The sequence below is a fragment of the Rhinatrema bivittatum genome, chromosome 8 (assembly GCF_901001135.1).
Source record: "Rhinatrema bivittatum chromosome 8, aRhiBiv1.1, whole genome shotgun sequence".
NCBI lineage: Eukaryota > Metazoa > Chordata > Amphibia > Gymnophiona > Rhinatrematidae > Rhinatrema > Rhinatrema bivittatum.
In genome coordinates this window covers 238,714,485-238,741,923 of record NC_042622.1, presented here as the reverse complement: position 1 = coordinate 238,741,923, position 27,439 = coordinate 238,714,485, and the positions used below count along the sequence as shown (strand labels likewise).

The following is a 27,439-nucleotide window of genomic DNA, read 5'->3' as shown; positions in this document are numbered from 1 at the left end:
GAAGGTTTGGCAGATGACCCAGTTGAAGCGGGCTGTCCACCGCTAGGTTGACCAAGTCTGCAAACCACGGCTGTCGAGGCCATTCCGGAGCTACCAGGCTCACGGGCCCCTGGTGACTCTCTATTCTTCGGAGCACCTTTCCCACTAGGGGCCAAGGCGGAAACTCGTACATCGGGAGGTCCCGCGAGGACTAAGGCATCAACGCCCTCTGCGCCGTGTTCTCTTCTGCGACTGAAGTAGCACGGAGCCTTTGCGTTCCTTTGAGTGGCCATCAGATCGAGATGGGGAGTCCCCCATCGTGTGAAGAGGAGTGACACTGCTTCCTGGGCCAGCTCCCACTCCCCGGGATCTAAGCGTTGGCGACTTAAGAAGTCCGCTTGAACATAGTCTACGCCTGCAATGTGAGATGCCGCCAGATGGGACAAATGGAGTTCCGCCCATGGCATTAGCTTGTTAGTCTCCTGAGTGACATAGAGACTTCTTGTCCCTCCCTGATGGTTGATGTACGCCACTGTCGTTGCGTTGTCGGAGAGGATTCGGACTGCATGGCCTTGGACTAGCAGCAGAAAGTGCTTCAGCGCCAGACGAACCACTCTTGTCTCTAGATGGTTAATGGGCTGCGCTGCCTGAACTGGTGTCCACTGCCCCTGCGTCGATTGATGTCCGTTCACAGCCCCCCAGCCGGTGAGGATGGTGTCTGTCGTAATGATCACCCACTGCGGAACCTCCAGGTCCACCCCTCTTAGCAAGTGATCCAGGTTGAGCCACCAGGTCAGGCTGTCCTTGACTAGGGATGATAGCGGCAGAAGAGTCTGAAATTCCCGAGACACCGGCTTCCAACGGGAGAGTAATGCTCTTTGCAAGGGACACATGTGGGCAAACGCCCAAGGCACTACATCTATAGTGGAGGCCATGGAGCTCAGCACCTGGAGATAGTCCCAAGCAGTGGGAAGTTGGAGGTTCCAAAAACGCTGAACCTGAGAGAGGAGAGATTGGGCCCGATCCAAACGAAGAGAGACTGTGCCCACTCTGGTGTCGAAATGAGCTCCCAAAAAGTCGAGTGACTGCGCCGGAGTGAGGCTGCTCTTGGCAAAATTGACGATCCAGCCTAGCGATTGGAGGAGGAAAAAACTGAACACTTACCCCAAACAACAGTACAAGACAAGAAGAAATGTACAAGACAGATCTGTCACTGAAAACAAAGTTCGGCCTGCAAGTCTTCAGAGGAGCTGAACACTGAGGCTTTTTTTTTTTTTTAAACTTTACAATATGATCCATCCAAGGAAAGAATTTGAGGTAAACAAAGAATAAAGAAACTCTGTAACTATCCTCTAAATGAACTGGGGAACCGAAGGTGCAAATGCCATCTGCTGGAGTCAGAGAAATACTGAAGGTTTACAGAGGGCGCACCAGTTATAAGGGACCGCCCTCTCAGTTTTTGCTCTGACTCCATCTGCTGGAAGGGGGGAACAACCCACCGTCTGGACTGATCCTGGTACATACAGGGAACGGTTATTTACTCTTTCGGATAATAGAAGGACTAGGGGGCATGCCATGTAGTTAGCATGTGGCACATTTAAAACTAATCAGAGAAAGTTATTTTTCACTCAATGCACAATTAAACTCTGGAATTTGTTGCCAGGGGATGTGGTTAGTGCAGTTGGTATAGCTGAGTTTAAAAAAGGATTGGATAAGTTCTTGGAGGAGAAGTCCATTACCTGCTATTAAGTTGACTTAGAAAATAGACACTGCTATTACTAGCAATAGTTACATGTGATAGACTTAGTTTTTGGGAACTTGCCAGGTTCTTATGGCTTGGATTGGCCACTGTTGGAGACAGGATGCTGGGCTTGATGGACCCTTGGTCTAACCCACTAAGGCATGAAGAAAAGTGGATCTATATACAGACAACAACCAACAAGGACTGAATTACATAGTCTGGGTAAACAAATAAGCATGGGTGTAGCTTGCTTATTGCGGTGGTTACTACCCCTAACTAATTAAGCTAAATATTTCACTTAGATGCAGTTCCAACACTGCTCTCTACATTAATGGTGGGGGTGGAAGGGAAATAGAACCAAAAGGTTACTAAGAGCCAAGAGTAACAGATAAGTATAAGAAAAAAAAGTGCGAAACTTGCTGGGCAGACTGGATGGGCTGTTTGGTCTTCTTCTGCCGTCATTTCTATGTTTCTTATGTTATTATGTCCCAGGTTTTGGTGTTGGTCTCTATTATCCCTGATCAGATTTCATTTCTGGCCTGTGGTGACTAGGAGCAGTTTCTCCAAATGGGTTTGTTTTGCGCACACCACAGCAAGAATGAACTTTACGCCTAAATTAGTGCTTTTTTTTGTTAGTGCTTTTCTTAATATTTGCATTTGTACTAGAAAGAGTATCTCCCATTTCCCCGCATTCCAATCATTTCCTTCTCCCTAGGATTTCTATGCACCAAAACGCTTGATGTTGAACATTTAACACCCTATCATTGAAAAAAATGCTTAACCCGGAGACACTTCCGATCTCCCAATCGTCCCGTCCGGCGGAAGTCTTATTCGTCTCCCATGTCCTCCGCGGGATCCATCAACCTGCAACACAGCCGGCCAGGTCGGGAAGTACGTGAGACAGAGGGGGGCGGGAACAGAGACGGACATCATTACAGACCAATGAGAAGCCCGTTGCTTGCCTGTTCCACCGTCTCCCATGCCTACGGGACGAACCATCACGAGCTGGGTCAGTGATACAGCCAATGAGAACCGTTACTTCCTGCCTCCTCTTAAACCAATGGGAGAACTGCGTGGGTGGGGTCTAATCCCGGAAGTGAAGAGAGTTCGTACCTCAGCGGCTGTGGTGGGTGATAAGTGAGGAAGAAACATGTCGGAGCGGAAAGTGTTAAACGTGAGTGATCGGGACGGGGTTACGGTGGGATGAGGCGTCCACTCGCCCGCCACCGAGATACAGATGTCGGCGGAAATGTCAAGCCCGTTTGCTTTTGGTATCCGGGGAGATAGGTGGGGAGAGATAAATGTGGCTGTTCTGTTCCCTACATCGTATGATTTTCAGGAGGCAGAGTTGGATCTGTACTGTCCTGGTCTCTTTTGTTATTGATTTTCTTAGTTATTAGGTAGACTTCCAGAATGTTTTGTGAGACACGCAGGAACACCTAGACACCTAAGACTAGCAAAGCCTTGTGCTCATCCTCAGTCACCTAGGCTGTAACAGTTCTGGGGGTTTCAGGATATCCACAATGAATATTCATGGACTTGATATTTTACTCTTTCCCCTTCTCCTTTCATTCTGCAAATCTTTTAAATGTTGGGTGTTCATCCCCTTCAGTCCAATTGTGCAGGAAGAGAGCAGCCTTTTCTATTATTATGCATCCCCTGTACACCTGCTAATGTTAACTACATGGTCTTCTATTAGCAGTGCTGCTGGGATGCCGTTTTCTGGGAGAAGGTGCAGTATTTGGATCACTTCTCATTATTTTGGAAAGATCCAAGTGTTTGGTCTGAGCTATGAGCTGAGGATGGCCCCTTATTGGCCTGTGGCTGAGACCCTTTACAATATTTGGGAGGGGTGGGGGGTTAAAACCCAACCTCATTGAGAACATGAGGATGTTAGTTATGACTGTTGCCAAAACAGTATTAAACTTCCTGCTAAAAATAAAACAAAAAAGTGCTATAGATCTGAATGTTAGAAAATACTCAAATTCTGCAGATCTAGAGTTTTTGTATTTGTAAATTAAATAAAAGGGTCAAGAAAATAGTTGTCCAAGCTTTGCAGAAACAGGAGGAGTCCTGTTACAAATCTTCCACTGGCTTGCATGCAGAACTAGCTGTTAGGCAAAGGTTGGACTAGATAGCATGAATTTGAGTTCATTTTTCCAATTAAAATTAGTGCTTTTGTTTCTTTTTTGTCATAGAAATATTATCCCCCAGACTTTGATCCATCTACCATCCCAAAGCTTAAGCTTCCAAAAGATCGGCAATATGTGGTGCGACTCATGGCTCCCTTCAACATGAGGTAAGAAGTCCTTTTAGAGTGTCAACCTGACTTGCCTGGGCCATAGAATCTGAATCCAGATGTTCATCTTGAGGTCTTTGCATGAATTGTATGTTTGCTTGCATTGCTTTTTTTAATATTTTGCATAATTAGAACATTTGTAAATTATTGACCAAGATACAAGTAGCTTTTGCCAAGTGTATGTTTTTCTAGTTTTATTTGTGAAGCATGAATCTGTGAGATGTTATTCACGTAGTACTTGTGAAAGGTTTACTTTAACATTAATTAAAAAGCAGTTCAAAAGTACCCAAAGGGTCTTTGTTTATTTTCTTTTGAAGATTTCGCCTGACTTTCTCTTTCATGATTTTTTTCCACATCTTTCTTTATCTTCCTTATCGTCTTTCCTCTCCGGTAGGTGTAAGACTTGTGGAGAGTACATTTACAAGGGAAAGAAGTTTAATGCTCGCAAGGAGACTGTTCAGAATGAGCTGTATCTGGGGCTTCCAATCTTTCGTTTTTACATCAAGTGCACACGCTGCCTGGCTGAAATCACATTCAAGGTAAATACTCAGCAGGGGTATTTTTTGTAGTTTGAGATGTTCTTTCTGATTATTCAGCATGTCATGTTGTGTAGCTGTGTTTAAAAAAGGATTGGATAAGTTCTTAGAGGAGAAGTCCATTACCTGCTATGAATTAAGTTGGCTTAGAAAATAGCCACTATTACTTGCAACGGTAACATGGAATAGACTTGGTTTTTGGGTACTTGCCAGGTTCTTATGGCCTGGATTGGCCACTGTTGGAAACAGGATGCTGGGCTTGATGGACCCTTGGTCTGACCCAATGTGGCATGTTCTTATGACTTATTTCCCCCATGTGGAATTAACTAACATTGAAAGGGAGACAAAAGTTTGGTGCATGCTGATTTTTCTTCTCAATATGTGTATGCAAAACCCAACTGTGTTTCAAGTACAGAAACTTTGGTTTCTTAGACCAATTGATCAATATCTATCCTTATGACAAAACTACCACTTTTTGTCACATTTCACCTTCCCTGGTCAGGAAAAGAATAGAGTAGTTAATCTAGTTTCTGGGCCCTCGCTTCTGAGCTTTACTGACTTTGATTTCTTCCTTCAGACGGATCCTGAGAATACAGATTATGCTATGGAGCATGGGGCAACTCGCAACTTTCAGGCTGAAAAGCTGATTGAGGAAGAAGAGAAGCGCCAGCAAAAAGAGCGAGAGGAGGAAGAGCTGAACAATCCCATGAAGGTATTCTGTGAAAAGCCAGACTAAGGACTGAGAGCTAACTTGAGACATGAGTGTTCATTTCAGACAGTGAATGTGAGCTCCCAGGCCTAAGGCTGCTGAACACATTCTAACATGCACTGAGCTTTTAAAATATACCCATACAGGACCCAAGCAAAACCTCTAAAATAGAAAATACAGGTACAGTGTAGCATAGCACCCAGAAGGCTGAATATTTATTCTTACAGTGTCATAGATATAAATAATGCTGCCAATTTGCTATTCATCAGTTTTCAAATATAAGCTCCTAATTTGTTTTGAGTTTAATACATCCTCTGGCTTCTAGTGTATTTCTTCCAAACTTTGCTGGATTTTATAAATCATCTGTCTGTGTTCCTGAGTTTTTAAACTGTGTACTGGTTCTCAAGTCTAAAATGTTTTCTCACTGTGGGATTTTTGTTATTTTTTCCTTTTCTCTTTGATGTCAGGTTTTAGAAAATCGAACCAAGGACTCTAAATTAGAGATGGAAGTTCTGGAGAACCTGCAGGAGCTAAAAGAGCTGAACCAGCGTCAGGCTAACGTGGATTTTGAATCTATGCTGCAGCAATACAAGGACTACGAGGAAGAGAGAAAGCGAAAGGAGCAAGATGAAGATGAGAGGGAAATGAGGTGAGGGAAGCAGGAGCCTGAGCATGGTTCTGTCTGTGGAAATCAGGAGATGGAGCATGGTGCTATTGGTGGGAATAAAGTCTCCAGAAATGAGAACTTGGAGCATATGTACACATGCATATATTTATTTATTTATTAACTTTTTTTTTATACTGACGTTCGTGTATAAAATACAAATCACACCGGTTTACACTGAAACAGAATGTCGCATGGGAGCGTTACAAGGAACAGGGAGTACAAATAACTGGGGTACAGGAACTTAAAATATCTGCAAATTGTAGATACAACCTGGGAGAGAATATAAATTACTCGATAATATGTAAGAAACACAATTAATAAATAAATATCGGACTGAAAGAAGTAAATAGGTGGACGATAACTTCCGGTTACCATTGAATCTTAGATAGAAGTCCAAATCGGAAAGCATTCTTAGATAGATGTCCAGCTCTGGAGGAACTGAAAAAATCTAGTGGGAATTGTTCTTATAAGGGTGAGCTCGACTGAATTTCAACTCTAGGTAGGCACAGTGAAGACATAATAAAAGGAACATAATAAAGGCATAATACAATGAATGGAACAAACATTCGTGAAAAAGAGCAAGTGTCATATTTCGGGAAATGCTAGGCTGAACAGCCACGTTTTGAGCTTTTTTTTAAATGACAATGGGCATGGTTCTTGGCGGAGGTCCGGGGGGAGTGCTTTCCAATGTGGGGGTTATATATTGTGGTTTTACTTCCTTCCTGCTCTTAAGGGCCCAAAAGTGCAGCATACTGGTTTGCAGTGGCTATAAATTGGAAGCTAAACTGTAAAGAGCACTGTGAAAGAGATCTAAGATGGCAGCATAAGCAGATGTGCTTTTCCCTGCTCCGACAAACCTGATTTCCTGTGATTATTCCTGGAATAACCATGCCACATAAGAGAGCGGGTAAAGTGAGGCTTTTTCCTTCTGAATCCTCACTTCCCTTGGACCAGTGTGTCATCACTGAATTTTTCACCTCTACCCCTGACTTGCGGGTAAGTCCCGTTGACGGAATAGAGAGAAGAGCCCTGTTATTGCCTGGGGAGATTTCACTTACCCTGCTGTCTTTTAAAACTCCGCTGCATTCTTCCTCCCAGCGCGGTGTCACTGTCGCTGGAGCGCCAGACAAAATTTCTGCGCAGCTTCACACAAACGGAGATATTGGCGTCCTGGCTAGAGGCCGTTTAATTTTGAACTCCGTGTGAAGAACAACTTGCTGAAGAAGGTGCTGTCTGTGGCGTTCCGCCTCTGGACTCTCCGGAGGGGGAAAAGCCTGAGACCAGATCCATCGAATCAGGTGAGCGGCTTGCTCCCAAGCCCTCTTTAGTGATTACCAAATCAGCGGTAGTCATCCTAGAATCACTCTGGGATTTGATTGCTGGATTGTCCCAGATTTTTCAGGATCATTCCTGGCGATTGGACATGGTTTCCTCAAAGTTGGATTCAGTTGCTCAAGATCATCAACAAATCCTTCAAGAGCATTCTATTTCTATTTGAGGAATGATATTAACAAATTACAAGTTGTGAATGCCTCCATGATTCATGAGCGCTTGTCTTCTCTTAGGAGGCAAAACGATTACCGGCATGGTTAAAAGGTGAGGGAAACAAGGCTATTTTAACCAAAAGAAACATCCTTCAAAAATTGGAAGAAGGATCCATCTGAAGAAAATAGGAAAAAGCATAAGCGTTGTCAAGTTAAGTGTAAAGCATTGATAAGACAGGCGAAGAGAGAATTTGAAATGAAGTTGGCCATAGAGGCAATAATAAAAACTTTTAAAAATATATCTGAAGCAAGAAACCTGTGAGGGAGTTGGTTGGACCATTAGATGACTGAGGTTTAAAGAGGCTCTTAGGGAAGATAAGGCCATTGCAGAAAAACTAAATTAATTCTTTGCTTCCGTGTTTACTAATGAGGATGTTTGGGAGATACCAGTTCCGGAGAATGTTTTCAAGGGTGATGAGTCAGATGAACTGAACCAAATCACTGTGAACCTGGAAGATGTAGTAGGCAAGATTGACAAACTAAAGAGTAGCAAATCACCTGGACCGGATGGTATGCATCCTAGGGTACTGAAGGAACTCAAAAATGAAATTATTGATAGGTTACAAATTTTAACTAATATATCATTAAAATAATCCATTGTACTTGAAGACTGGAGGGTGGTTAATGTAGCCCCAATATTTAAAAAGGGCTCCAGGGGCGATCCGGGAAACTATAGACCAGTGAGCCTGAATTCAGTGCCGGGAAAAATAGTGGAAACTATTCTAAAGGTCAAAATCATAGAGCATAGAGAATGACATGGTTTAACGGAACACAGTCAACATGGATTTACCCAAAGGAAAGTCTTGCCTAACAAATCTGCTTCATTTTTTTTGAAGGACTAATAAACATGTGGATAAAGGTGAACCAGTAGATGTAGTATATTTGGATTTTCAGAAGGCGTTTGACAAAGTCCCTCATGAGAGGCTTCTAAGAAAACTAAAAAGTCATGGCTAGGAGGAGATGTCCTTTCGTGGATTACAAACTGGTTAAAAGACAGGAAACGGAGAGTAGGATTAAATGGTCAGTTTTCACAGTGGAAGGGAGTGGGCAGTGGAGTGCCTCAGGGATCTGTACTTGGACTGGTGCTTTTCAAAATATTTATAAATGATCTGGAAAAGAATACGTCGAGTGAGGTAATCAAATTTGCAGATAATACAAAATTATTCAGAGTAGTTAAATCCAAGCTGATTGTGATAAATTGCAGGAGGACCTTGCGAAAGTGGAAGATTGGGCATCCAAATGGCAGATGAAATTTAATGTGGACAAGTCAAGGTGTTGCATATAGGGAAAAATAACCCTTGGTGTAATTCCATGATGTTAGGTTCCATATTATGAGCTACCACCCAGGAAAAAGATCTAGGCATCATAGAGGATAATACTTTGAAATCGTCGGTTTAGTGTGCTGCAGCAGCCAAAAAAGCAAACAGAATGTTAGGAATTATTAGGAAGAGAATGGTTAATAAAACGGAAAATGTCATAATGCCTCTGTATCGCTCCATGGTGAGACCACATCTTGAATATTGTGTACAATTCTGGTCACCGCATCTCAAAAAAGATATAGTTGCGATGGAGACAGTACAGAGAAGGGCGACCAAAATGATAAAGGGAATAGAACAGCTCTCCTATGAGGAAAGGCTGGTTAGGGCTGTTCAGCTTGGAAAGAGATGGCTGAGGGGGCGATATGATAAAGGTCTTTAAAATCATGAGAGGTCTTGAACGAGTAGATGTGAATCGGTTATTTATACGTTCGGATAAAATGAAGTTAGCAAGTAGCACATTTAAGACTAATCAGATAAAAAAATTTTCACTCAACACATAATTAAGCTCTGCAATTTGTTGCCAAAAGAAGTGTTTATTGGAGTTAGTGTAGCTGGGTTCAAAAAAGGTTTGGATAAGTTCTTGGAGGAGAAGTCCATTAACTGCTATTAAGCAAGTTGACTTAGGGAATGGCCATTGCTATTAATTGCATCAGTAGCGTGGGATGATCTTAGTTTTTGGGTACTTGCCAGGTTCTTGTGGCCTGGTTTGGCCTTTTTTGGAAACGGGATGCTGGGCTTGATGGACCCTTGGTCTGACCCAGCATGGCAATTTCTTATGTTCTTATGAAAATTATTCACGGCATTTAAATTTGAGAATCATCAATTTTCCTAAAATCCTTGGTTAACTTCTATCTTTCACGCTAAAGAAATACTTTTTGGAAATTCTGAAAATTCCGTCTGACAAAATTACTGCTCTCAGTAAATACATGTTTCTTCCTTTATAAGCAGAAGCCTGATCAATCACACCCCTCTCAAAATGCAGTAGATTTTTCTAATCTACCTGCTTTTTTGGAAAGCTTAGCTGTGGAAGTGACTGAGAGGGCTACGCTTTTGATTTCTTTTTTTTTCTGAACAATTTAGTGAAATTTTATTTACAAAATTTCAATGTTTCTGTGGTGGCTTCATCAGGATTTTTCCTGACTTAGCCAAAGCTACTCGAGTGGCATAAAGCTTTATTGGATATGCGCCCAGAAGCTCAGGTTCTTGGTGCAAGTTTTCAATTATATTATCCATGTAAATGTATAATCAAGTTGAATGCCAATATATTTTCTTTAGTCCAGATCAATTGCGGGTCTTCTTGAATGCTAGAGTGACTACTTGGCCATCTACCTCAGAAACTTCCTAAGGTTATCCGTTGGTATATTTTACGCCGTCTATATTTTGTTGTTTCTAATTACCCCTCTTTAGTTTCCATTCAAATTACAGAGAAAACATTTGATTTTTTTACTGGTATTTCTTCGTTTTTGTTTTTTATATTTCCCCCATATTACTATACAAATGCTGCAAATCATTTCAGTTTCCTGAAGAAAAGGAGCAGATCAAGTGATGTAAATCACTCCACTTCCCTACAGAAAAGGAGCAGAACAAGCGGTGTAAATCATTCCAGTTCCCTGTAGAAAAAGAGCAGATCAAATGGTCTAAATCTTAAGAATTACGGGAAACAGTGAGATAGGCCAGGCTATAGTAGCTTGTATAGCCTGGTGCTGTTTGTAGCAAAAGATGCATGATGCTGGTTAAAGTGTTCGTAGTGTTTGTTACTGAGCCCCCTAGGCCTGTATAGAATTTTGCAGCTGCTCTTACATGAGGACATGGGCTTTTTCTATGCTTGGTGTAGCAGGCTTCTCTCCCCCTTCTTTTTTTTTTTCTTCTGGGCAAAAAGAGGGGAGAGAAGGAAAGAAAAATCTAGTCTGTCCTTATCTATCCTGGTGGGGCTAGCCCCCTTGGCCTGCTATTCTTCTTTGAAGGCTGCTGTTGCAGCCAGGCCCCCACCCCCCAAAAAAACCTCTCTTTTTTTTTTTTTTCTCTTTTTAGCATGGGTCTCTGGTCTGTGCTAATGCTTTAGATTGGGCATCCCACTTCTCCCACCATGGGAATAGCCCTTGGCTTGGGAGGGTGCTGGAGAACAGAGAAGTCTGGACCCTAGACCTTTTCTTCTCAGAATAAATATATTATTTACAGAATAAGAAAAAACTAGCAGAAAAAAAGCTGCTTACCTCAGCAGATTTAAATCAAAACTCACAGTGATAACAAATACCCAGTCTTAGCATAGGGTCTGCCGCCTTTTCCTCACCAGGGCCTCTTACGTTTCCTCCTGAGCCTGCTCTTTTATTCTCTTGCTTAAGTAAACTTCCTGTGGCTAGGATTCCGCTCTGGGCTGCACCTTAAGCTGGATCAGGCTAGATATCCGGAATGGGTCCCTTAAGGTGTTCTGGGGCTCTTTCCTGTATACTCCTTTTATAGGAGCTATCCTTCCCTGTACGTACCAGGATCAGTCCAGACTGCCGGCTTATGCCTCCCTTCCAGCGGATGGAGTCAGAGAAAAGCTGAAAAGCACCCACCATATAACCTGGTGTGCCACCTGCGATCCCTCAGTATTTCTCTGACTCCAGCAGATTGAGAGACATAACCTGCGGTCCCGATCCTGACTAAATTTCCCGGGATTTGTTCCCGTCAGGTTTGATTCACTTTCTCAAACAACCTTTGACTAAATCAAACTTCATTATAAAAAAACAAACAAAAAAAACCAGTGAGAAGCAGGGCATTTTTGAGTTGCCAGGAAAACAGCAGCTATCTTCTGGCAGGCAAGGCAGGGCATTGCCCTGCAACTAATTTTCCCAGAACAATTAGATTACTGACCCAGTGAGTGGAGGGGGAAAACTTACTGGTGGGCCGGTCATTCTCCCCCTCCTTGGACAGATCTAAGACTTGTTGAGCCCTCTAATTATGGCCTGGCTGTCCACCGAGGCTGACTTATTAAAAAAAAAAAAAAAGGAAAAAGGGAAACTAATATTTATTTTATTTATTTATTTAACATTTTTTATATACCGAGGTTCTGGTAACAATGTTACTAATCACTTTGGTTTACATATAACATTGAAATGACTTAACATGTGTGTCTTACAGAGAACAAGGAAATGAGGAACTTGGGAATACTTAAATTAAATAACATTATGAAATACATAATTATTTAGGATCAAACATGTAACGAGTGGTCGATTGACAGGAGGAGATGGTAAATGTTTCTAGGATTATTAAGCAGTGGGAGACATAAAGAATTGTCCAAGGAGGGAGAACATTAATAAAGTCCAACTCAGGTGTAGGCTTGGGTGAAAAGCCAGGTCTTGAGTCTTTTTTTGAATGTTATTGGGCATTGTTCGAGCCTAAGGTCTGAAGGGAGAGAGTGGCTTAATATTAATTAAGTGGCTTAATATTGGCTTAATATTATAAAAATAAAGTGGCTTAATATTAATTAAGCCACTTTATTTTTACCTCTATTTGCTCTCCTTTTGTCAGCCTTTGCCTGCTCACAGACTCCCGGGCCTCCGGAGGGGGTGGAGATTTCATCCGGCTGCTGCACTTCTCTCTTTAATGCCATGTGTTCAGCATGTGGAGAGCTGGGGATCCGGCTCTCCCACAAAGGCCTCTGCTCCCGGTGCCTCCCCAGGGGTGAGGGGTCTTCGTGCCGGTCAAAGTCGGCTTCTGGGGGGGGGGAGGTCTTGCCGGGTCCATGCAGGAGACAGTCAGCTGGCAGGCAAGGGCCAGCCTCGCTCCCGATCAGCGTGGGAGCGGCGGCCATCTTGCCTGCAGCTGACAGCGACGCAGTTTCATTGGGGGAGGAGGAGGATCCTTCCCCCTCTGTCCCCGCCTACTCTCAGTCCCCAGCGACCACACGGCTTGCAAGAGGCCTCGGCTCCGCTTCTGCCTATGTTGTCGGGGGAGCCCTTAAAGAGGCAGCACCCCTTTTCTTCTCAGTTTGTCCTACTTTTGCACAAGGCATATATGGAAGCTGAGGCTGATGGAGCATTCCAGCCCCTGTACAAGATTTTCAGAGCTTCCAAGGATCAGGGGAGACCTGAACCTGGCACTACACGACAGAATCTGGGGGGGGGGGGGTGTGTCGGACCCCCTTATTCCAGCGGATCCGGAATTTCTGGATCCCTCCACAGGTACTCCGCTTGTTCCGCAGAGAGGAACTGGACCCCTTAATCTCTCATGTACTCCAGGAACTGGAGATTCCTATCCCTCAAGAGGTGTCTGATAACTCCCCAGGGGATGCGGTTTTGGCGGGTCTTTGGGCTCCAGCACAAACTTTTCCGTTCAATCCAAAGCTTTTTCAGTTCGTGTCCCGCGAATGGGAAACCCCTGAGGCCTCTTTGAGGGTTAGCAGGGCCATAGAGAAGCTTTACCCGCTTCCCAATGATTCACTCGATCTCCTTAAGGTTCCCAAACATAGCGAAGCATACTACTATCCCGGTGACGGGAGGCACAGCACTTAAGGACCTCCAGGATAGAAAACTGGAGGTGTTACTTAAACGGATTTTTGAAGTGTCTGCCTTGGGAGTACAAGCCGCAGTATGTAGTAGCCTTATGCAAAGGGCTACCCTCCGTTCGGTCCAACAGATGCTTACGGCCCAAGACCTTCCCCCGGGGGAGGTCGCGCAGGCGAACCGAATGGAATCGGCGGTAGCTTATACAGCTGATGCCTTGTATGATCTTCTCCATACTTCGGCACGCACTATGTCTTCGGCGGTGTCTGCCAGGTGACTTCTATGGCTACGTAACTGGTCGGCGGATACCTCCTCCAAGTCTCAGCTAGGTTCCTTCCCTTTTAGAGGGAAATTATTATTTGGAGATGAACTCGAACAGCTTATAAAGGCCTTGGGAGACAACAAGGTTTATAAGCTCCCGGAGGACAAGCCCCGGTCGGGCTGCTCACCCGGTACCTACAAGGGCCGTTTTAGGGGGCAACGCCATTTCAGGACAGGTAGGGGTTCCTCGTCCTATAACCCTCGACAATCGGCTACTCGAGCACAATCATGGACATATTCCTTTCGTGGCAGACGGCCTCAGCATACCGCAGCAACCTATACCTTTGCCCACAACAACAAATCTCCCCAATAAAGGGGCGCCGGCCCATTCCTCAGTTCCACGGATCTGGGGTTGACTTTCGCGTTTTCGAGAGGAATGGGTCAAGATTACCTCAGACCAGTGGGTCCTAGATATTATAAATCATGGTTAAGCTTTGGATTTTGCTCGACCCCTGTGGGATCTCTTCCCACAATCACCTTGCGGACCACCACAGAAGCAGCAAGTCATCCTCCAAATGTTGTCCCGGTTGAAGGCTCTCGGGGCCATTGTTTTGGTTCCTAGATGCGAACGTCGCACCGGTCGCTACTCCATTTATTTCGCAGTACCCAAGAAGGAGGGCTCCTTCTGACCAATACTGGACCTCAAGCAGGTCAACTGGGCATTAAGGGTACCATGGTTTCGCATGGAGACGTTGAGATCGGTCATTGTGGCTGTCCACAAAGGCGAATTTTTGGCTCCTTTGGATTTGACGGAGGCCTATCTTCACATAGGAATCCAACCATTCCATCAGAGGTTTCTGAGATTCATGATCATGTGACAGCATTATCAGTTTTGCGCCCTTGTTTCAGGCTAGCAACAGCTCCCCGTGTATTCACCAAGGTAATGGTGGTAGTGGCAGTGAGCCTTCGACGGGAAGGCATCTTGGTTCATCCTTACCTGGACGATTGGCTTATACGAGCAAAGTCGGAGATTCTTTGCAGGGAAGCGGTTCGTTTGGTATTTATTTATTTATTTATTTATTTATTTAACTCTTCTATACCGACCTTCATGGTTAAATAACCATATCAGATCGGTTTACACCGAACAGGGAAAAACTGTAACAAATAACAATAACAATCATTTAAACAGAAGAAGCAAAGTTACATTGAACAAGGAGAGTAAACTTGGAGGCTTAAGAGCCGAAAAGAAAGGCCTAAGAGGGCAGTTAACTAAGAACATAATGCAATTAAGGATTAAGGGCTTGTGCTTATTAGGTACTTAGAAGAGGTACAAAGTTCCATAGGTCTGGGTGGTCAATTGTGCCAAGAGCCAATTGGTTCTCTCCCAGGTGTTGGAGTTTTTGGGAGCCCGTTTCGATACCGCGGTCGACAAGGTTTCTCTCCCTTTGGTGTGGATGGACTGGTTGATGTCTCAAGTACGGCGTCTATTATCTCTCCCCTCGCCCGTAGTGTGGGACTATTTGCAGGTTCTTGGTTTTATGGCATCTACGCTGGAATTGATTCCTTGGGCTTTTGCGCACATGAGACCTTTGCAGAGGGCACTCCTTTCACATTGGGACCCCAAGTCGGAAGAGTTTCAACTTCCATTGCCTCTACTGGAACCAGCCAGGTCCAGTCTGGATTGGTGGCTAATTCTGAATCACTTACTTCGAGGGGTGGACCTGGAGAACCCTCAATGGATCATCGTGACTACCGATGCCAGCCTCTCCGGTTGGTTTGTCAGTCAAGGTCAGCGCAAGGTCTTTGGACACGGTCACAGACCGTGGGCCATCAATCGCTTAGAGACCAGAGCAGTTTGTCTGGCGCTGCAACAATTCCTACCCCTGATCAGTCACTGGGCAGTACGGGTTCTATCAGACAGTGTGACCACCATGGCCTACATAAACCGTCAGGGAGGTACAAGAAATTGCCCCGTGGCTGACGAAACGGACATGTTATTGGTCTGGGCAGAACGCAATCTGGCTCACATTGCTGCATCTCACATAGCCGGGGTCGACAACATTCAGGTGGACTTCCTCAGTCGTCAACGGCTAGATCCCGGAGAATGGGTGCTATCTGAGGAGGCGATGCACTTGATCTCGGACCGATGGGGGACTCCCCACCTAGACCTCATGGCGACTCGTCTGAACGCCAAGGCGTCCCGTTTCTTCAGTCGCAGAAGGGATCACGGATCGGAAGGGGTGGATGCCCTGGTACTTCCTTGGCTGACACACATTCTCCTTGGCCATTGGTAGGAAAGGTATTACGACACAGAGAATCTCACCAAAGACAAGTGATTCTAGTAGCTCCGGAGTGGCCGCGAAGACCGTGGTTCGCGGATCTGGTCAATCTAGCGGTGGACAGTCCTTTGCATCTCCGTCACCTGCCGAATCTACTCCATCAGGGTCCAGTATTTTTTGATCAGACAGATCACTTCTGTCTAGCGGCTTGGCTTATGAGAGGAGACAATTAAGGAAGAAGGGTTATGCGGAGGCGGTTATTACCACCCTTCTATGGGCAAGAAAAACTTCTACGTCTATCACCTACATTCGAGTATGGAAGGTGTTTGATTCTTGGTGCCGTGGGTTGACTTTGACCCCGCGGCAAACCACTATTGGCCACATCCTTGCCTTTTTGCAGGATGGATTATGAAAGGGCTTGGCGTATAGTTCACTCCGCGTGCAGGTAGCAGCCTTGGGCTGTTTTCATGGCAAGGTTGATGGTACTTCCATTGCTGCTCACCCAGATGTGGCACTGTTCTTGAAAGGGGCTAAGCACTTGAAGCCTCCAGTGCGCGCGATCTGTCCTTCATGGAGTTTAAATTTGGTTCTCCATAGCCTTTGCGGCTCTCCCTTTGAGCCTTTGAAGCGGGCCAAGTTGAAGGATTTAACACTTAAGATGGTGTTTCTCATAGCTATTTGTTCGGCTAGATGAGTTTCTGAGCTCGAAGCCTTGTCCTGTCGGGAGCCTTTTCTGCGTATTTCTGAATCCGGGATTTCTATTCGTACAGTGCCCTCATTCCTTCCGAAGGTGGTCTCAGCATTTCATTTAACCAGTCTATCGAGTTGCCAGCATTCTCTGTTGAAGTTGGGGATTTGCAGAGGTTGGATGTCCGTAGAGTCCTTTTACAGTACCTAGAGGTTACCAATCCGTTCAGATTGTCGGAACATCTTTTTGTGTTGTGGAGCGGTCCAAAGCTTATAAGACTACTATTGCCCACTGGTTGAAAGACGGTATTGCCTCTGCTTATATAAGTCACGGGCGCCCAGTACCAGAGGGCCTTAAGGCTCATTCTCTTAGATCACAAGCAGCATCATGGACAGAAAGCCAATATGTTTCGCCCCAAGAGATTTGTCGGGCGGCCACTTAGAAATCATTGCACACATTTGCTAGACATTACAGATTGGACGTTCGGGATCCGAAGGTGGATTCCTTCGGCAGCAGTGTGCTTCACGCTGGACTCTCCATGCCCCACCCCTTTTAGGGCAGCTTGGGTACATCCCAGCAGTCTGGACTGATCCTGGTACGTACAGGGAAAGGAAAATTAGTTCTTACCTGTTGATTTTCGTTCCTGTAGTACCAAGGATCAGTCCAGACGCCCGCCCATTGGCAGGAGAGTCCGTACAGCAGTTTTGTATTTCTCTTGGCAGATTATTTCACAGACTATGCATCTACGTGACGTGGTTGGTGTTGTTTACGAAGTTTCTATAAATTTACCTCAAGACCTTTAAGTTTGACTTGGTCTAGTCATTGGTTGTTGAATTAAATTTCAATAAAATAGTTGCCATAACAGTTATTCATTCTGTTTGATATTGATTATACTGAGGGATCGCAGGTGGCACACCAGGTTATATGGTGAGTGCTTTTCTCTGACTCCATCTGCTGGAAGGGAGGCATAACGCGGCAGTCTGGACTGATCCTTGGTACTACAGGAATGAAAATTAACAGGTATGAACTAATTTTCCTTTTTTGCATCTAAGAACAGCCCCACCAGGCCTCTTGAAACAGGTCCTGTCAAATGTATGAGACTGAACCGAAAATTGATTGCTTGCCTTCCAGGACTATGATGGAACTAGCAAAGAGGAAGAGAGTCATTGAGGATTCTGACTCCGACGAGGAACCTGCCCGAGTACCATCTTTGCCTTCAGCAAAAACGAACCCTACAGACATCCTGAGTGAGGTGAGAAGAGTGTGTATGGAAGGAAGATCTTTCTGCATCCATAGTTCTTGCTTGTGTCGCTTCTGTCCCTTCAGGGTGGAAGTGGATGGTAACAGGGTGAAATATAGTAAGAGGAAGGAAAGGAACAAGCAGGGAGAAATAACAGGATGATCCATAGCATAGGAGAGCTGTTCAGTCACTTACTGTTTAGAGAGGAGGTTGTGAGGTTGTTTTGCTGTGGAGTACAGCAATAAGAGTAGAATTGTTACATTTCAGGACCCATATCCACCTCTAGCAGAAAGTCCTGTGCGAAGTGCTACATTTAGGCCCCTTAGGTCTCCACTAGGTTGGAATCCAGACTGAGAAACCCACCGTCCAATATGGTAGAAATTGACATTGGTTGCTTAGGAGGGGTCCAGGACTGAGCCTGAACAACTTCTAGTTCTGGGGTCATAGGTGGAGTCATTGACTGAGTAGTTTATGGAGTAGCTCTGGAATTAAAATGAGGACCTCTGCTTTCACTGCTTGAACCTACACTAGCATAAACTATTACGTTATATTTCAGGTATGGCTTAAAACTGATTTTATGACATTTTGATTTATCCTCAGAAGTCTGAGCCCCAGAACAAAAAGGAGAAGATTGAGAGCTGGGAGAGGAGCGTGGGGAAACTCAACAGCAAGTCCCAGCTGGCAGGGCTGATCACAGTGAAAAGGCCCCTGGAGAAAAAGCAGGATTCCAGCTGTAATGGGAAGAAAGTGGAAGTTCCCCCTCAGAATTCAGGTACCCTGAATGCACTGCTTCACCCGAGCAGAACACTTCTCTCCGAACACCACATCCTTCCCCAGAGCTCTGGTACCCTCAGTACATTGCTTCTCCTACACCCACTGTCTGGCTTCTGGTCAAACAACACCCCCCCCCCCCCCCCCCCCCCAGAAACCAATGCACTGATTCACCTAAATTTGTTACCCTTCTCTCCAGGGCTCAGATACCTGCAGGTGCTGCGTCACCTGATCACACAACTCCTCTCTCCCCTGTACCCCAGGTATCGTGCTTGTGCCGCCTCATCTGAAAGCATCCTCTCCTTTCCCCAATTAAAGCTTCACCATGAGTGACAGATGGAGCTGTACACTACAGCCCCGTGCACTGTCCTGCAGGCTACAATATAAGCTATATGTTTACACCTCCATGTTTAGAGCTTGGGATCTCGCCCACAGATAGCACCGCCAGTGCTTGACATCTCTGTTTACCTGCCATCTCTGTGCTTGGAAGAGGCAGGGAGGAATGAACACTACTTTATTACGCTGGAGAGGGTAGATCTTTAAAGCACCATCAGTGATGCAATATTCAGTGGTAATCTCGATGGCTGAAAACAGGCTTCAATCTGGCTGGCTAGATTTATGCCTCCAGTTCTATTGGAATGATTAGTTTTGGCTGACCAAGTGAACTGGCTAGCGTTGAAAATTTAAGCTAGCTAGGTAATTTTTAGTCCCTGAACAATCTCTGCCCCCATGATTGTCCCAGCAAAATTTAGCCGCCTTGTGAATTTTTAGGAGGTCATATGTAGCTGCTCAGCGGAGGAAGAGGGACATTTTCAGAAACAGCAATTTAGTTGGCCTACCTCAAAGATAGCGGGTTAAAATCCCCCTAAATTAATTCAGCAATACATCATCAGGCCCCTAGGTGGCAGCAGCAGCAGCAGGATTCTGCTTGCTCCGTTGCATTCCTCCTCTGTCCTCTTGCATGTAACTCTGAACCTTCCTGATGCAAGTAGGTTTCCAGACAATTACCTGTTCTGCTGATGCTTGCATACTGAGGACAATTATGGGGAATTCACCAGGAAGGAAAAACACCGGAAAATATGATGGGTGAGCTAACACTTATACCCTCTGCACACAAACATATCTTTCTCTCGGGCCGATGCAGTAAAGGGCGCTCAGGCCGAGCGCACTGTTAGCCCCCCGGTAGATCGCACGTTTTCGACGCGCTATTTTTACCCCTTATACAATAAGGGGTAATATTGTAGCGATATTAAGTCGGAGGCCCCAAAAGTAAAAAAAAATTTTAAATCTGCCCGCGGGTTGGAAGACAGGCACTCAATTTTGCCGGCGTCCGTTTTCCGAACCCGTGGCTGTCAGCAGATTCGAGAACCGACGCCGGTAAAATTGTGTCTGCTGTCAAACCCGCTGACAGCCACTGCTTCTGTCAAAAAGGAGGCGCTAGGGCCGTGATAGTGTCCCTAGCGCCTCTTTTTACTGTGGGCACTAATTTGCATAGTTTTATTTACTGAATCGCATGCCCAGGAAAGTGGCCTGGGCGCGCATTGGGAGAGCGGGCTTTTCTGTATCGGCCTGTCAGCAAAAGTTGCCAGTCTCCCTTAGGATGAAGCTTGTATTGCAGACACTAACTGCAGATTGCATCGCTGTGCTGCTCTTGCTGGAGATGGAGGCGGGAGGGGGGCAGGGGGAAAGAAAGCGAAGTGTGGGGTTTATGCAAGTGCAGCACAGAAAATGATTTGGGATTGTTCTAGCCAGGTTCATTGCTACCTTAACAGTAGTTGGTCATCAAATTGAATTTGAGAACAAAGTCGTCAGCCCATCAGTCTTGTCGAAGCTTTTGATTCTTTTCAGAGAGATGAATGGCTACAGGCTGTGAAATGGTTAACGTGTGCTGCCTTTCTTTGATTGCTAGGTATTGGAGAGCCAGGCAGGAGGGAGTCCAGCGCCCTGTATCTCACCACAGCTCAGTCCTGTGCAGGAAGTGGTACTTCATCGCTGAGCCTGCTGGGGGCGTACTCTGACAGCGACAACAGTAACAGTGACTGAGGCTCATACACCTCCTGACACCTCGCCTCTTTATCGGATCTTGGATCAATCAGGCCAGGGAGAACAAGGCCAATGGAGGCTCTGCACAGAGATGCTCCCTGTGGCTGACTCTTGTAGAAAGTAGTGGTGAGGTGCCCTCTTCCATTAAGACAGCAAAAGCTCACTGGCATCCTCCAAGCACCAGATGACTCCCACGGCCAGAAGATGCAGTCTCTCTGGTGCTAAAACTTAGTCTGTACTAGACTAGAAGGATTTCCAACCCTGGTAATCTTGTCAGGAGGCTCTTTTGTGTATCTTGTTTGCCTTCTGTCTGTGTGTGGTCAGGTTTCAGGGACCGAATCTAATGAAAAGTGGCATGGTTATCAGCACAGGGGCCTGGGATTTCACTCTGTCCTCCTGTTTTCACCATTAGGGGCTTGATAGACAGGAAGAGGTATCACTGTCCTAGCATTAAAAGATCTCTCAGCAAAAACAGCTCTTAGTTGGTAATTGAGCATTAGCCTAGACTGGTGATAAAAATTTTAATTTACCTTTTCCAAGTTTATTTTTCACATGCTAAGCAGATAACCAAAAGTAAAATATATTAAATAAACACACTTCCTAGTCTAATTTTATAATGCTCTGTTGTGTTTTGTGACATTATCAAGCTGGAGACAGTTTCCAAGCCTCAGTGCATTTAATGCCTAAAACTCAAGCTATTCATTGATAATAACCTATTTTTAATATTTGATTCCTGCCCCTGTGTATGATACATTTATGTATGCAAAGTAAAATATTAAACTGAAATACAATAATGTACTGTTGTGTTGTGGTTTTTTTAAATGGTATTTTGAGGCGAGCCCATGCCTTAGTGCTGTACACTGCCATGCGGTGGGACCTGGGTTTGATTCCTAACATAGGTCTTCGGCTCTGGGTACGGTGGGAGGCTTTGGCCATTGTGTAATGGTGACCCCTAGTGGCTGGATTTAGGGCCCATGTGTGCAGGCCCTCCAGCCTAGGGCTGTCACTGCAATGACAACTACAGTAAGTTGGGAGAAGATGTAAGGTAAGGGGAAATATTCCCCAGGAAGTGGTGAATAAAGGCTCATAGCACCTCGTCTCAGCCCTAGTTCAAACTGATCTGGAATCTAAAAAGAGCAAGAGGAACTTGCAAGTTTCAACAACCAAAAAAAAAAAATTAATGGTAATTCACCCTGCCCATGAGTTTTTGAGACAAGATAGATTCTGCTGATGTTCTGGCATGTGGCAGGGTGGGAGGAAAGAGCTGTTTAGAAGCTGGCCACAATCTTCAGTGGCACAGTTAGCTGTGCTTTGGTATTTTGCCAAAGTTTTGGTTGCTTTGGAGTGAGGTGGAGGGTTGGTTTTTATTTTCTCTTTGCTTGCTGTCCTTGTTCTTTGTTTTAAACCTAGCTTCTCCTGAAGTGGTTCAAACCTCATCACTGCCTCACGGGATGCCTGGGCACGGCTTGGTCACTGGCTCTTGATGAAAATGATCTTGCCATCTAGGACCAGAAGACCCTGACAACCTGAATTTACAGAATGGCAGCACCGAGGGAGGGAGAAAGAGGATTGAAAAGCAGAAGTGATGTTGAAGATTTGAGTTCTGTCACCAGAAGCTGCTGCTGCTGTGGTGGACTATAGGCAGCCTTGACTCTCTCACAACCTTTTCAGGGTGGGGAAGGAGAGGATTTTGTTTACCTGTGCCTTTAAAAAAAATAAATAACTTCAACAGCTAGCTACTGTCAAAGACAGAGGGTGGGATCCCTCCAAAGCAGTTCTGAGAAATACTAATGTAAAAGTGCAGGAGAGAGGGTTATCTTTCTCCCTCCCTGCTGCTACTCCACCCCAACCCCCATACATTTTTAAATGCAGGAGAGGAGAGTTTCCATGGAGGGAAAAAAAATAGATCAGCCTCCTCCTGTAACTTTCATGCACACAGCAAGCCAGATCAATCTGCTGCTTGGGTCTTGGCTCCATTCCTGGGGTTAATGTAACAGCCAGCCAGACTCAAAGGCAGCCAGCTGTGGGGGATGACTTGCTCTGGGAGGCTAGTGGGGTGGGATCGCTACTGGGTCTTAGCTGTCTCTGAGCCTCAAGGGGGAGGGAGGGGGTATTTGTTTAATATTCTGCCTTCCCTTCCATCTCAAGGCAAGTTAATGACAAAATTACAATATAATACAATATGGGAAAAACAACAAACCAAAATCCCATAATCCAAGAGAGCAACCTCTCAACCAATGCTTGTTCTCCTGCCCTGCTCACAACAATCAGCATTAACTAAAATGGAAGGGATTGGTGTTGCCACTGTTTAATCTGTGGGGAGGGGGTGTCCTGGAACACAGTTCTGCCACTTCTTTTCAGACATAAGAAGCAGAGCAGCAGGGCTGTTCTCCAAGACCCCACTTAAAACAGCCTGCAGGGAGGAAGGGGTTGGCCACTCTGCTTCCTAAACCAGCTCCCTTCCTCTCCTGTTGTGTGGGGACAGGAGAGGAAGGGGTGATACTGAAGCAAGGGCTGCAGAGCAAAGAACAAATACAAAAGATGTTGACTTCACATCAGTTTGAAACTTATGAGCAGCAGTGCCTGTTGTCAAGGCTTCAATCCTGTCTTTGATGATTAGGCCCTACAGTTCACAAGTTTCAAACTTGTGATAATTCAACCTCATTTTCAGCTTGGTACCCAGCACTTCAATTCTGACAGAACAACCTAGAATGGCCTTCTGCCACCATTTCTCTCATACTCAAGGAGGCAGAGTAAAGCGGAGTAAATCATTTCCAGTTCCCCACAGAAAAGGGGAAGATCAATCGGTATAAATCAGCTCCAGTTCACTGAAGAAAAAGAGCAGATCAAGTTGTGTTCCATGGCGAAAAGGAGCAGATCAAGTGGTATAAATCAGTTCCAGTTCCCTGTAGAAAAGGAGCAGAACAAGTGGCATAAATCAGTTCCAGTTCCCAGCAGAAAAGGTTCAGATCAAGTGGTGTAAAACATGTAAATCAGTTCCAGTTCCCAGCAGAAAAGGAGAAGATCAAGCGGTGTAAATCATTCCAGTTCCTGGCAGAAAAGGAGAAGATCAAGCAGTGTAAATCATTCCAGTTCCTGGCAGAAAAGGAGAAGATCAAGCGGTGTAAATCATTCCAGTTCCTGGCAGAAAAGGAGAAGATCAAGCGGTGTAAATCAGTTCCAGTTCCCGGCAGAAAAGGAGAAGATCAAATGGTGTAAATCATTCCAGTTACATGCAGAAAAGCAATTTTGTGTTATGATATCGAGGTGTTTGGATTCTCAGGGGCAACAGTGATGGTATCTCCCACGGGGAGGAGCCCCGTAGGGAACTGAAGCACCGGGCTAGACTCAGATGCACAAACACAGAGAATAGATCTTTTATTATACAGCTATTGTAGTCCACCAGAGATGGCAGTAGAGAGTAGATTAGATGGCAACAGTCTGTGATCCTTGGCGTAGGAGACCCATCTCACAGTGGTGGTGTAAGGCCCTGATGCAGATGTCCAGTAAGGCACTGTAGGAGAGACAGACTGGCAGATGTTATAACACACTCCCTGGTAGCTGAGTAGAAAGAGTTCCCAATGAGCAGTAGAGAGAGGATAGGTATTAACAGTCTGTAATCCTCGGCAGAGGAGACCAATTCCATAAGGGTGGTGCAGGGCCCAATGCAGATGAGCAGCGAGGAGCTGTAGATGGACAGACTGGGAGAAGTTATACTTACTTTCTGTAGCTGATAGGTAGTGTTCCAGCAGGTTGAAGAATTGGTAGCAGGCACCAGGATAGACACACAGGCCCTCGAGGAGCGAGTACCTGTATAAAGGATAGGCACCTAGAAATAAGCAAAAGGGGCCCTGAGGAGCGGGTACCCCAGTTAGTAGAACCCCAGAGGGTGAAGGTGGCTTCCGCAGAGTAGAAGCGGCAGAGCAGAGAATCCAATCTGTTGCTAACTCGGCGAGAGTCAGCAAATGGACAACCTTTTGAATACGGAAGCAGTGACGTCACTCGAGGGGGACGCCCCTGAGGTTTGCGCCAACACTGCTACAAGACGTGAGGCATGTGCGCACGCGCACCCTAGGTGGACTCAGGTCAACATGGCGGGACGCAGCACCAGAGTCGCTCCGGGGAAGCCGGAGGGTGCGGCAAGAGGACACTACGGACGCCATTCTCCTGAGGCTGGTGGAGAAGGCTGAAATAGAGGTGAGGCATGTCGGGCGAAGCCGTCTGAGACTGACGGATGCAACAGTACCCCCCTTCAAAGGGCCTCCTCCAGACCCCCTACCTGGTCTTGGTTTCCGAGGATGTGCACGATGATACTGGTTCAGCATCTCTTTGTCCAAAATGTTAGACATCGGTTCCCACGAGTTATTTTCTGGTCCAAAGCCCTCCCATGACAGGAGGTATTCCCATACTCTGCCTCACTTCCATACATCAAGTATAGCATCTACTTTGTACTTGAGGTCCTCTTCTGTGTCAACAGGAGGGGGATCTGGTGTCTTGGTGCTAAATTTGTTGAGTATGAGCGGTTTCAGTAATGAGACGTGAAATGCGTTATAGATCTTCATTGCTGGCAGAAGTTTGAGACTGTAGGAGAGATTGCCCAGACATCGGAGGATGGAGAATGGTCCAACATAGTGTGGAGCGAAGCGAGCAGATGGCAACTTCAATCTAAGGTGCTTTGTAGACAACCAGACCTTATCACCAGGCTTGAGTTCAGGAGCCTTTCTGTGATGCATGTCATAGTCTCGTTTTGCTTGAATTCCAGCTTTGATGAGCATCTCCTTTGTCTTCTTCCAAAGATGTTGAATTTCATCGGCAGTGGCTTGAGCTGCCGGGGACGACACTGAAAGCGGAAGTGGCAAAGGTGGTGCAGGTAGTCGTCCATATACCACTTCGAATGGTGTTGATCCAGTAGATGTTGCTGGATGAGAGTTGATGGAAAACTCGGCCCACGGTAGAAGTTCAGCCCAGTCATTCTGGCGTGAAGAGACATAGGTTCTGAGGAACTGTTTGAGGGTACGGCTCATCCTCTCAGTTTGGCTGTTGGATTGCGGATGGTACGATGAAGTGAAGTCGAGTGATATCGAACTTCTTGCAAAGAGCCTTCCAGAATGTGGCTGTGAATTGTATGCCTCTGTCTGAGACTATGTGCTTGGGTATTTCATGCAGACAGAATATGTGGCTGATGAAGAGCTTTGCAAGTTCGGTGGCAGATGGTAAGCCAGGAAGCGCCACAAAGTGAGCCATTTTTGAGAATCTATCCACCGTAACCCAGATAGTGTTGTCGCCCCCAGAGAGGGGTAAGTCCACCATGAAATCCATGGCAATCTGAGTCCAGGGCTCATTCGGTATGGGTAAAGGTTTAGTTGGCCCCAAGGACGACCGGGCGGAGGCTTTTGTCTAGCACAGTCGGTAGAGGCCACTACATAGGCGAAGGCGTCTTCTCTCATAGACTGCCACCAGTAGAATTTTGGCAGCTTTGCCAGGGTTCTCCATTGACCAGGATGTCCAGCCAATTTAGAGTCATAAGCCCATGCTAGTACTTTCTTCCAGAGGTTGGCAGGCACAATTGTCTTGCCCGCAGGTACTGGGTGCGTGGTTGAAAGAATGACTCTCAGGTTCAATGATGTATTGCAGAGCGTCAGACACTTCTTCAGATAGGAATGAGCATGATAGTGCATCCGCTCTGACGTTTTAATCTCCAGGTCGGTACTTTTAAGATGAAGTCAAACCTGTTAAAGAACAGGGACCACCTCGCCTGTCTATGGTTGAGGCGCTGGGCGTGACAAAGGTATTCTAGGTTTTTATGGTCAGTAAAAACTGTAATCTGTTGTTGAGCACCCTTGAGCCAGGGTCTCCACTCTTCGAATGCCATCTTTATCGCCAACAATTCTTTATCTCCGATTCCATAATTCCTCTCAGCCGGTGTGAATTGTCTGAGAAGAAGGAACATGGCCGCAGGATCTTGGAGTCACTGGTTTGACTTAATACAGCCCCTACTCCAACATCAGAGGCATCCACCTCGACAATAAAGGGGAGAGTAGGATCCGGGTGATGGAGAAAGCGTCCTTCAGCTTTTGAAAAGCAGTGACAGCCTCTATAGACCAATTGGCAACATTAGCACTTTTCTTTGTCAGAGCTGTTAAAGGCATAGTTAGTGAGGCGTAGTTTTAATGAAGGTTCTATAGTAATTTGTGAATCCCAGAAACCTTCTGAGAGCCTTTAGACCAGTAGGTTGGGACCATTTCTGAATACTCTCCAGCTTTTGTGGGTCTATTTGGAACCCCTTGTTAGACACGATGTACCCTAGGAATGGTACAGACTCCTTGTGGAATTCACATTTGGACAGCTTAACGTATAGACGGTTCTCCCGCAGTCTCTGTAACACTCTCTTGACATCCGTAATGTGGGTATTCAGATCTTGAGAGAAGATCAGGATATCGTCCAAATAGACAATGACACATTGGTAGAGTAGGTCATGCAGGATGTTGTTCATCATGTTTTGGAAGACAACTGGGATGTTGCATAAGCCGAAGGGCATCACCAAATACTCAAAGTGTCCATCCCTGGTGTTAAAAGCTGTCTTCCATTCGTTCCCTGAACGAATGCGGACAAGGTTATACGCTCCTTTAAGATCCAGCTTGGAGAAGATCTTAGCCCCTTGTAGGCGGTCAAACAGCTCAGAGATGAGTGGTAAGGGATAGCGGTCTTTGACCATGATCTCGTTTAGACCACAATAGTCAATGCATGGATGTAGGGTTCTGTCCTTCTACCCCACAAAGAAAAACCCTGCTCCTGCGAGAGACTTGGATGGCCTTATGAAACCTTTTTGTAGATTCTCTTGGATGTATTCTGACATCACTTTATTTTCCACCACTG

The 27,439-nt window shown here is 45.6% G+C and overlaps 1 protein-coding gene across 1 annotated transcript; it reads left to right on the top strand.

The window, feature by feature from the left end:
• The first annotated feature begins 2,737 nt into the window (after positions 1-2,737).
• On the top strand, positions 2,738-21,359 carry YJU2 (YJU2 splicing factor homolog). The gene is made up of 8 exons (XM_029614225.1): positions 2,738-2,894; positions 3,919-4,019; positions 4,414-4,558; positions 5,133-5,267; positions 5,732-5,913; positions 17,641-17,761; positions 18,350-18,521; positions 20,430-21,359. Exons 1-8 carry the CDS (start codon positions 2,871-2,873, stop codon positions 20,561-20,563), a joined length of 1,014 nt encoding a protein of 337 aa, XP_029470085.1. The 5' UTR covers positions 2,738-2,870; the 3' UTR covers positions 20,564-21,359.
• Positions 21,360-27,439: the final 6,080 nt, after the last annotated feature.

Bases quoted from the DNA above. Each gene is read 5' to 3' on its own strand.
- YJU2 (XM_029614225.1), top strand. From the start codon at position 2,871: ATGTCGGAGCGGAAAGTGTTAAAC. The intron at 4,559-5,132 runs GTAAATACTCAG...TTCTTCCTTCAG, and splicing joins TGGCTGAAATCACATTCAAG to ACGGATCCTGAGAATACAGA. The intron at 5,268-5,731 runs GTATTCTGTGAA...CTTTGATGTCAG, and splicing joins AGCTGAACAATCCCATGAAG to GTTTTAGAAAATCGAACCAA.